This window comes from Strix uralensis, chromosome 10 (genome assembly GCF_047716275.1).
Source record: "Strix uralensis isolate ZFMK-TIS-50842 chromosome 10, bStrUra1, whole genome shotgun sequence".
NCBI lineage: Eukaryota > Metazoa > Chordata > Aves > Strigiformes > Strigidae > Strix > Strix uralensis.
Genome location: NC_133981.1, coordinates 15827086 through 15839293, shown reverse-complemented (window position 1 = coordinate 15839293; position 12208 = coordinate 15827086). Strand labels below are relative to the sequence as shown.

Here is a 12208-nt window from a genome sequence, read left to right as displayed (position 1 = left end):
AAGATAACTGGAGTGAACTGTGCACCCATCATTCCTGGTGGTGAACAACTGTTCAGGGACTTTTATCACCTTGCTCTGGTGAGAAGAGCATCCAGACTCCTCTTACATGCACTGTCAAAAACATAGGGCAGAGCACTCTGTAGTGAAGAGTTTATGCCTACAGCTCTAAAACTCTGCACAGAAATGGATTTATTGTCATGACCTTCTGGGATATTCTACTCACGTTAACAATGCCACTTTTAAATAGTAATGCAACATTCAAGACAGTTCATTTCACCCTGATTTCTAATCATTTGAACTATTAAATTCATTTAGCCTTGAGCCATATGCATCCAAGACAAATCTTGTGTGTCTTATTTAAATAGCAATAGAAATGATTAAAATGTTCCAAAACTAAATCGCAGGCACTATTCCTTTCAATCCATAACTACAGCATCATAACGTGGATGCTAAAAGGAATATCATACAACAAGTTATAAGTACAGAACTAATTATAACGTCCAGACTTTTTACAAAGCAAACAAATGTGGAAAAAAGTGTATTTTACAAAGACGGTGTTAGATAAAGATAAAAAGATACAACTGTATCAACCTTGTATTGATTGTAAGTAGAAACAGGAAATAATCCATTTATCCAAAATTTTCATTTCCTTAACAAATCCAGGGCTTTAGTTATGTGGCAGAAAGTACCATAGTGTTACCTTAGAATCAAGTAATTTTTAACTGCTGCACTGCTCAAACTTCAGAAAATAGGAATAAAGACCTCAGAAGTAGTTTATGTTGTAACTTTTATTCCTCAAGAATACTTCTGAGAACTTAAGTCCAGTTTTCCTCTGGTTTAATACAAGAGCTAAGTAGTTCAGTTCTACTTGAGCAACCCCCATTGCTGAGCTAGATGAGTGGAGACTGCGAACTCCTGTGCTCAGCCAGCCAAATCAGGCTGTTAGCTCTCAAGTCTGTGCACAATAGAAAAAAATTATCTATTATTTTTTCTAAGTATATCTTTTGCAAGCATCTCTTTTGTAGGATATACTTACAGCCCTTAACAGTGAATGTGAGGAAATTTAGTATTACTACACGTATTTTCATAAGCTTTATAGGTCTGGGACCTAAACTATTCTTTTCCCCTAGGGAAGGAGGTCTATGACATGAATTTTCACCTTATGATAGCCATTTCACTAGACTCATGGCCATTTTTCCTACAATGACAGGTCTATTCATGAGTTCAGTCTGGAGGACAGACTATCCCTGCTACCAGCTATTTGTTATACATTTGCAGTGCTCCCCCACTTGAAAAGAAACAGCAAACAAGTTATTTGTCAAGGATCTGGTATATAACGATACCAGATAAATGATGTTGGCATTTGAACAAAAGAGAGAAGAATGTCTGTTTTTAAATTGGAAATATATATGGGCCTGGAAAATAAACAAAGATCTGCTCTCCACACCCAAACCAGAAGAATGATGCTGACAAACAGCTGAAAATTACATTACTTTTAAATAACATCATAAACTGCTATTAAAATATCATGCAGCTGCAGTTAACAGAACTTGCTAATTACTTAAAACACAGCACTAAGAAAATCCATAAACCTTTTTTTACATTTTTATGTGAAAAAGAACAATTCCAGATTCTTTTTAAGGCTGCTTATTTTCAGAAAAGAAGAAAGTGTAGCTAAAAAAATTTGGAATATGAGTCACATCCTTTCCTACTGTTACCACATGCAACATGTGTGTCCATAAACAAGGAGGTTATCTACACATACAACCTGTACAAGCATGACATTTAAAATTGAATCAGAAAGCATAAAACCGAAAAAGGTCTATAACTATACTCTGATAAACCAAGGTTGCTTTCTTTTAAATGTTAATGGTATCACAGTGCCCATTATTTTATTTTACAATTGTTGAATCTTAAAATACTCTGTGATGGAAAGCTTCAACAGTTTGGGGTTTTTTTTAAACAAAATACAAATTATTCATTATGGATAGCACTAATTTTGCATCTCACAGCTATTCTAAAAATAGTAAGTATAAAAGAAAAAAAATTATTTTGGAGATTTTATTCCTGTCAGAACGACTGACTTGTAACGTGGCTTATAACGCTACTGGAAACAAAACAAATCATACAGTCTTCGACTTGGGGTGACAGGGGCCAAAGTAATATAAAGTATGGCAGCTTTAATAACACATTAATCTTTACTTATGTGAGTTGATTTTGCTCCTCTGAAAAGTCCCATTGTAAATAGAATTGTTCCAGTAAGAAGTAGTGACATGAGCAACATGGTCTATGAGCGAACACCAGGCCCAATGATTTTAGCAATGTTGAGACCACAGTGATCATGAGCTACAAATTACCTACAGCTTCAAAGGCAACCACCAAAGAAGTGGATATGCATTGATCAATAACACAGTGACAATATAGTTACTTACTCATAACTGAAAGAGACTTAAACAAAATAAACTGCACTTTATACTCTTAAATATCACAATCAAATTATTGTACGGATGTTAGTCCATCAGATTATTTCAGGCAAAGAGCATGTATTGCATAGGCAGATTATACTTCCCTTATTAAGCATCTACTGCTTATATTAAAATTTCACCAAAACATTTTAGCTTAATAGGTAGTCTCATTTTTTCCATGCACATTATAAATTATACTCCAGTAAAATTGTATGCTTAATCTTTGGCAAACTTTCTTAAGTATCAAACTTTCACACTCATTCTCCAAATATATTACAGTTTTCTTACAGTGATTAATAGCAGGTTAATATTACCTTAGAGAAATTCTTATCTATTGAAAAAAGGAAATTGTTTAGACAGATACAAACAGATCTAAATACATTCCTTTTAAAGTTTTGTACCTACCTACACCTTTAGCCATAACAGGCTGTGAAAAAAAATTAAAGAATTAGACATATTTTCTCATTGTTCATTGCATATGAGAAGACATTTTTACAGGGTTTACAAACACACTTGTCAAGATACACACAGCTCCATGCAGTTTAAAATGAAACAATAAAAAATAGACTGCAACTTGAAAGAGATAGAAAAGAGAGTTTCTCACCCCTCAAAACAAAACTGGAACTTTGGTTTATAGGAACGGCTAAGCCCATATACCCTCCTCGTCATCCTGTGTGCCAGATATTAGGAGTTGCACAGAGAAGATGTTAGCATTGGAATGAAAGAAGAAAAAGTTAGTTACTTTGGTGCAAATAAAATACAGTTTTCTTGGCTGTTAAAAACATGATTTTTTTTTTTAGATGTAAGCTAGCAAAAACAACTAGAACAAGTTTGAGTTGTATATACAAGAATCTGCATCTATAGCAACCAAAACAACAAGAACAGTGACGTAAACATTTTTCCCACCCAGTTAAAACAGTGTGTAGGAAGTAGATTATAAGATTAAATATTAAAATATTATCTATTTTTTAATTGCATGCAATTCAAACCAACATTGACAGCAGAAAAAGATCAAACCTTATAAGTAAGCAAAGTAATTACTATAATCAAATTGTCTTAGATTCTGTTAGGTTAAAAGATACAAAACTGCTGAAGTGAACTTCATTAGTGAAGTACAGTTTTCTAACATGCTATCAAATCTATCTTTTAAGCAATCCTCAAACATTGCAAATCGTTGAATGCTATTAGACAGTTCCTCTCCTTTTTTCCATTTTTTAACCATTAGGATTATTTATTTAGAGTTTTAATGATAGATGACATTAATGACAAATACAAAAAATCATAACAATTTCATGAATTTGTTTGTAAAAGGAATTACTTTACTGTAGATACACTGAAAGCAGAAGGTCTTTCTTTATGTTTATTGTAAACCTGAAGTTAAAAAGCACAAAATAAAAACCATGAACTAAAGCAGGGGAGTGAAATGTTCTTTCCTGGATATGTTTAATGAAGTTTAGATTTTTTTATAATGATTATTTATCTATGCACACACAGATGTGTATGTGCATATCTATATAGTTCTACTGTGGCAAATTCTGATGGGATGCTCAGCTCCTAGAACAGAGGCGCACAACACAATGTTTTTCATTTAACTCAGCATTTCAAAATCAAATAAAATCTTATAATTTTAGATATCTTTAAAATTCACCCATTAATATTTTAGAAACGTAAAAAAATTACAATCTATAGTTTCAGAACTTTGCAAGTTAGCTGGTGTAACATACTGCTGGCCCTTAATTAAATCTAAAAACTAAATAAAATGAATGGTAATTAATTATGATTGAAACAGACAGGAATTTTAGCCTGAAAATATACACTGCCAGTATCACTACTGTTCCTAGTCCATTCTTGGAATAAAAAAGAGCTCCCAGATGTCAACCGTTATTAAAAACCAGATGTTAAGATACATGTCTTGCATGTTGCTGAATTGAGTAAAGAAATCTGACAGTCCACTATAAACTTAGCTATCATTTAACACAGAAGAAATGTGGGTAAAATTTTTACAGTTAACTTGGAACATGTCTTAGTTATAAGGTCTGCACAACTACACTACAAAGCAAAGTCACAGTAAGGCCTGAATATTCTTATTTATTTTTGAAACAAAGGGACAGATTCTGTAAAACTTCCAATGAGCTGGGTTCACCTCACTGAAAATACAAGTCTGTCCCTCTGAATTCTACAGGAGCTACTTTTATTCAGGCCTACTAACACTAATTGAACTGACTTTGAAGTTGACAAGAGTTTTGCCAGAGTAAAGGTTGAAGAAAGACTGAAGGATTTCTTTTCCACTGAGTAGTTTGATCCTAATTTCACTAACAGAATGCATTAGGTTAATCTTTGGTGATATCTTTAAAAACAGCAAAAATCAACAAAATGGGCAACTCAGTACATTTCCAAATGACTTCTAACTACATACAGCTGGTTTGCTGTTTAGTGTATTGTAATTCTTCAAACAGGCAGACGTTCATTTTTACTTCAATTACTTGCATGATCTCTTTTTGGCAGAATTCTAGAAGAGTTGAAAAATCAAATATTGTCAAATATTTTTAAAAAGTATTATGGGAAATTACTGACTATATAGTTTGACACTGATCCTGATATACAATAAGCAATAAATTAAAAGCTGGAACTCAGTTAATGTCAATCAATATCACTTTATTGTGTACTTGTCCTGTCAAAATAACTTTCTATCTTTTTCAATTACATAGAGACTCTTTCTGATAAGGTAAGTGCTTTGAAATAACATGCTGAGATTTGTGGAAGGCATTTGATTATATGCCATGAGACACAGTGTCAGCAAAATTAACTCTATATAGAATGAATGCTGCTGGAGAAGGAAGGGGACCAGCAGGTATCTTTTCTCATCCCAAACTTGTTCTGTATTCCCATGATCTGAAAGAAAAGTCTCACAAAGACTGCTTGGAAAAGTGAATGTATTTGGTATTACCTGAATAAATGTTATCAGCTGCATACAATATGACTGAAATCATGTATACAGTGTCATCACTTGAAAACATACAGGGCAAACTTAGAAGACAGGGGACTGCATCTGAAATTGATGATATCAAAAAGGGCTACACAGACCATGGTGGACATGAACATGTGATACAGTGTTGAATTTACAAGGACGAATACAGATGGAGAAATAAAAATCAAAGTTTGCTGTATCTCTATGCAGTAGCATAAGACCATTAATAAAACTACACATCTGGTAGTCATGTCATACTTTTGTGAATATTGGGATGACTGTAACCAGACCAGGAAACAGCTACAAAATTATTGAAAAATTAACTTGGCAATGAGAAACAAAAGAGACTCAACATAACTGGTCACTCAGAAAATATTCAAAGATTGTTTGATCACTATTAACTAACACCTACAGAAAAGGAGACAGCTCTTTTATCTAGCAGAAAAAACGGTAGATATTTATAGGATATAATTGCACTGCAAATATGGTACATATTTTTCAATAGTGCATCACTTCTGGATGACTTGAAGATTTTATATCAAGACTTAGACACTTTCTAAAAGATATGGATAACTGTATTCAAAATAATTAAAGAAAAAAATACTGATTTAATGAAGAAATTATTGGGTGGTCAAGTCCACTTCAGCATCTACAGTTAATAAAAATCATCTTCCATCTTTTTTCCTCACATCTGTTTTAGTGAGAATGTCTGTGCCATAATCTTATTCTGTACACAAAGAGTTTATTATGTATTTTCCAATTTTAGTGATTAAGAAGTTCATAAAAAATTAAACACGGTTGATCTATTTTGACAGACAACTGAATAGAAAAAACAAACCCACACTGGATTTTAAATTTTTAATACTAAGAGCAACCTCAAAACCACTCTCAACATACTGTCCTGTTTAAAAAATGTGTTTCTATACAGTTTTTTGACTAGAGTTATAACTATCACAGAAAATCTGTTCATATCTCATTTTCAATTCCACACACTAATTATTTATAGAAGATAAACAGATTTGCACTAACCTAAGTAGAGCTCATCTGCTCATCATTCCTATCAAAAAAGCCCAATGTTTCATAATAATGTGCTTTATTACCTAATATGTTATTTAGTTAATTATGTCATATATTGATGCTAGGTAATGCACTAGCCTAAAAATATTTGGCACTTAATGATAGTTGAGGATAAAGGTAAAATTCCTACAGATATTGGAGAATGTCAACACTCTTTTTGATTAAAAAAAAATAGAATTAAACCAAAGAACCATAATTTCATTATAGGTACTGTCACTTTTTAATTTAACAGAAGCCACAACGTGGCTTTAAGATGCAAGATCTTAAAGAATTATTAAAAGAACTCATTGATCACTTACTGTTCCCACTATGCATACAGGCTGTTTTCAAGCCTGCACTACCTCCTTCCAGTGCATTGGATCAAAGTTATGAGGTAAGACTCAACTATCCTTGTCATTCTGCTGCCTGTTACAATTTGAGGAGTGGATATTTAATGGTGTAAATCCTAACTTAGTGTTACAGGCTTTACAGATTTTTCTGTATGGATAGGAACAACTACCTAAAAGCACTGGATAAAAAGCATGTCAGAATCAGGATTGCAGTTTTCATTGGTTTTGTGAATAAACTATTCTATCAAGAAGCTAAGGTTTGGTACCTCAATGCAAACAGATAATGTAAGAGAGAATACAGAATTTTTCACTGATGTTCAGAGATAAATTAAGTTCATTACCTATTTTTGCATTCTTGACATACAAGCTGCAGTTATGCTTTATCATTTATTAATATTGGATCAGAGGCTTCCAGAAGTATGCTTAGTCTTTCGTATCAGTGTGTATCCTACAGAATCATTAATCTATGGCTCTTTCAAACAATAAACTATAATCAAGCAGTTTTTGATTAATGTTTGTGTACATTAACTGCTTTTTAAACTTGGATCTTTCATTGGTTTATGCAGTCAAGAATGACAAAAACTGCAAAGCAAAATCTCAATTACAGACAAGCAAAAAGGGAAAAAAAACCAAAATTCAAGAAACACCAATGGAATTGATAAATTAGCATACATGCTTAATTATTATAAAATTATTATAAATTCAAAATATTTAAGATATTGAATGTCTTGTATTTTTAGCACTGACATCCAAGTCTCTAATTTGGACATATATTTAGGTACAGTACATTGGTATAATCTCAAGTACTATGAAAGCCTTTATACATGGGCTATTTATATATTATTAATTCATTGATTTTATCTCATCCTTTTGCTAGTCCTTTCTTCTGTGCTGCTACTCATCATATTTGACATCTTAAAAAGAAATATCCGGTGTTACTAAATATGATTTACTCTTCTGATCCAATTGCCACAAAACGTGACATTAATACCTCAAAACGGGCTTCAAATTAGCAAGATGAGGAATTTAAGGAGTAGTGTTTGGAAAACACTGCACACAGATGTAGAAAGATGTCTTCTGCTTTACTATTGAACTATATCTCAATTCAAGTTTTGCAGGCACATTTCTCAGTCATCAATTCTTTAAGGTTTGTCAGTTTCAGTAATAAATTTGAGACAGATAAAAGGGGATACATTACACTGCAGGTTAGAAACAAAGGATAACTTTAATTATGGTGTACATGATCACGTATATCTAAAAAATTTTAACAATTAGATGCCAGAAATTATAAGCCTATTCCTAACTGGTTTGCATATAGCATATTCTTGAGTACTGGTAAATGTGAAATAGTTGCAAGAGGTTATATTTAGCAGTGTGTTGCAACAGCAACAGATCTACAGCCAATACAACTGGTACTGAGAATCAGCATCTGTACAATGCACCTATCTTGAGGGGGGGTATTCTGGATTAATTTTGCTCTGTCTGCAAGTCTAAATTCCCTTTAGCAATTTCACTGTGTTGGGGGACCTCCTGGAATGCATCTTTCAGTTAAATTTAATCAAAAAGGAATTCAGTATGCCCACTCCCACACCGCTTCTGGATATGATCCATAGTGGGAATTATCAAATTTGCACTCTTGATCAGAACTAAAACCCTAATGTAGATGCAATCAAAGACTGCAAAATTCTGCATTGATATGAGGCCCACTGGTGTATAACATTTGGTTACCTGAAGTGAAGAACATAGTGAAACTGACTCAAAAAACAGACAGCAAATACTTCCATGAAGCTGAAGTACAGCAGATGTCCCCTCACTTTTGTGGCATGCAAGTATCTTTATAAAATCCATTCTTTAAATAAATAAATTTTAAAAAAATCCTAATCTCCTTTTAGACAAAAAGCTTTTGCAATGCAGGCAACATTAAAAACTTGGTAAGTTAAGCTTTTCTGGCTCTCTTCCCACATTAGAAGACCCTTCCTGACAAGGCTCATCACATTTCCCTTTCATGTGCTGGCATGCTAAGAATTAATGTCTTAACTTGGGTTAAATAAATCTAGTGATAACCTGCTCATCTCTTGAACTAACTTTCTGATGACTGATTTACGCTACTCTCCTTATTATCTATGGCTACTAATGGGTCATTAAACATGTAACTACTGTCTCTGGACTGTGAAACTGTCCTACTTACAGCAAACAATTACATTTACAAATATTAATTTCCCCATGTGACACAAAAATCTACCTGCTAACCAGTGAAGTTTCTCTCAAATCTAGAACTTAATCTAAAATCAGAATCTTTCAGATCTTAGACTTTTATCTGCTACTCAATTTCTAGGAGCAAACATAGCTGAGGACTAATCTCGTGAACTCTCCATACACAGAACAACTGACTACAGAAGAGTTTTGTGCATGAATGATTTGAAGAACTGAGCCTGTAACTGGAAAGAGGAAAGGCTAACAGTGGATTCATTGAAGGCATAGAGTTTTAGAAGGTCTTTATGTTTCATTTGTGTATTCAAAAAGTTGAATAAATCTTAAAAATTGCTTCAGAAATACAGATTTATGTTACAGGTCTATTTTCAAACCTATCCATAACAGAAGGGGTCACAAGTAACCATGCATCACCCAATTATGAAAATGACCATAAAACCCATCTCACCATTTGTTCTATTTGTATATAGTTAGGTTAAAATCAAACATAAATACTGGCAGTGGGGGTAAGTGAAAGGTTGTTTCTGACCACTTACTTTACAACACCCTGACTAGCGTTAACATGAATAAGATGTTTCACCAGATACTCATGCATTCTAAAGCTTTATCACTAGATGAAGCGGAAACTCAATGCTTCTTACAAGAAGTGGTCCGTGAAATCAGATTTGCAATGCAAAAATTTATGGTCCCCTTTGTAGTGAAAGCCTGTGACATGTTATCTCACTTAAGTAACCAGCACCAGATATGCAACTTTTGTTATCAAGTTACTGTCTCCCAGAAATGCATTTTTGGCTCTTTCAGCTGGTCTAAAGACCTATTTTAGACTATGATGGTGGCAGCTAATTTTTCTAGTAAGAAATAGAAGATAAATGTAAACCTCTATACAAGTGTTGTATATTCTAACACACACATTCAGGGGAAGTGAGGGGGAGAGGTTTCTATAGCTAAACATGATCTCAAAAAATTCTTCCATATGTGGAAAAGACTGCAAAGCTAACATATAAATATAGATATATATAAATATACACACTGAGCAGTATGTATACATTTATATCACATTCATTAAACCTCAAAACATAAAATAAATTCATTTCTGTAAGCAAAGGAGAGGTATAACTTTTCAATACACAAAATCCATCTCCTTGAGGTATCATAGACAGCGAAACCTATTTTCTACTTCTTACTCTTAATACAGTTCCAGTTTAGCTGGTCTCTTAGTCAAATTACAAATTTAATATAATTAAAAGGTATATGAAAAATCATATGGCTACAATATACTTACAATTAAGAGGCAGGAATAACAAAAACATTAACAAATATTACAAACTTCTATTGGCTTTTACTTACAATGAGAAAACTTGAGTAGAGCACAATGTTTGTAACTGTAAGATGGCAGTATATCAAAATCAAGAACTAGAGTATCCCTGAAAGATAAATTCATACTCAGAGCAGACTCTTCCAATTTTCAAGGCTCTTTCTTTTGTTCCATCACAAGTACAATGTAATCTACAATGGAATTTAGGTTTGAAACCAATCATATTTTCCTCAAAATCTGGGCAAGCCTCTATTTCAGTTTTTAGGGTAAAGTAGAGAGAAATACCCAGATAGATGTCAGAGGCAGGAAAAATTCTCTGTATCTACTGAAATAAGCATATGATAACACTTACTATCTACAGAAATGCTTAGACAGAAATTGCATCCTCATTAGAAGAGAAGTATTTCCCATTCAGTGACATGTTTATAATAAACAATATAGCCAATGATAACTGCATACAATTTAACTGGAAAATTGACTTTTCAGTGGTGACCATGACACAAATAGGATTTTATTGCATTCAGTTCAACATGTCTGAATGATGTGTGATATGAATCGTAAATTCTTTGTTCCAGAGGAAGAGTATGTGTAGCAAAGATGAAAAATTAGAGGAAATACTTAAAAATGTGAAACCATTTATATGACTAATTTGCACTGTACTCCTGAGATCTCAAAACACTAATTAATTCAGCACAATACTAGTTATTTACAGTGGATATGCCTGGGATTGTTTACACTGAATGTACCGACAAGCAAACCTTGCCCTGCCCAAATTCCTAAATTAAATAAATCCATGTGACTCCAATGAGCTTAGAGCAGGCTCAGCACTGTGCTAATGCAATTGCGTGCTTCCTTGCAGCTTGAGGCACCAGCAGAACAAGTTCACATACATTTAGTGAACAGACAAGCGCAAGCTCACACCTGCCCAAACACAACATGTAAACATACAGAATAAAGAAACACACAGAATATTAAACAAAATCTGGGTCAGGGAGGGAGCCAATAATTCCGATTTACTGCATTAAACTGCTATATCATATCACTTCTTTTATATATTAAAATGTTACTGGTGCTTTGGGTTTTCCCCTTATTTCTGTTTCTTCTTCCCTGAACAATTGAAAGACAAAGTTTTAATATTGCAGAGAACTCCCAAACATGATATTTTAGTCTTCCAGATACTAAACTTCTGCTCAGATTGAACTTGTTACTCACAGTCTAAAGAAACTTGAAGAATTTCATGCTTTTCAAATAACCATCGTTATTTGAATAAACTAAAATAATCAGTTTGGGTTTATATATGTCCTCCTTTTAAGTTGTTTGGTTTGGTTTTGTTTTGGTTTTTTTTAAGACAAATCCCAGTTTCAATACTCCTGAGGCCTATTCAGGAGTTTGAGGTTGGCAATTTTCCAGTACGGCCACAGAATATAAGGCATTGTGCTAACAGCCAGGGCTGCCAAAACACAAAGTAGCATGCACTCCTTTCCCCTAAAATTACATATGGATCAATACAGTGATTTGCAGATCAGGATTCAGACACTAAAATAATAATCATTGTTTGACTGTCCTGTGGCTCTGATTTCAAAGTCATCCACCTCAAACAAAATCCCATCTGACCTGTTCAGAGTTTTTCACATATCATCTTTCAGCAACTCCAAGGATATTTAGCAGTTCCAGCTGATGAACAAAGACCTGTTGCCACGACCAGTCACCACTTTACAAATCAATAAACGTTTTTCTTGAGAGCACATGGTCGTCTTCAAAAATTTAGCTTTTAGTGGTGTACTCCTCCTTCAGAACAGTCAGACTGTTGTCAAATTTTGTGCATCATTGCATGTACCTTCTC

The 12208-nt window shown here is 33.5% G+C and overlaps 1 protein-coding gene across 7 annotated transcripts in view; it reads right to left on the bottom strand.

Moving 5' to 3' along the window:
- Nucleotides 1–12208, bottom strand: part of ERC2 (ELKS/RAB6-interacting/CAST family member 2) — a 529850-nt gene that overhangs the window by 112555 nt on the left and 405087 nt on the right. For all 7 annotated transcript variants that reach the window (XM_074879349.1, XM_074879348.1, XM_074879351.1 and 4 more), the window contains one exon: nucleotides 3070–3135. In XM_074879349.1, coding sequence (XP_074735450.1) covers nucleotides 3109–3135 — 27 coding nt within the window. In that variant the 3' untranslated portion in view covers nucleotides 3070–3108. The remainder of the gene's footprint in view (nucleotides 1–3069; nucleotides 3136–12208) is intronic.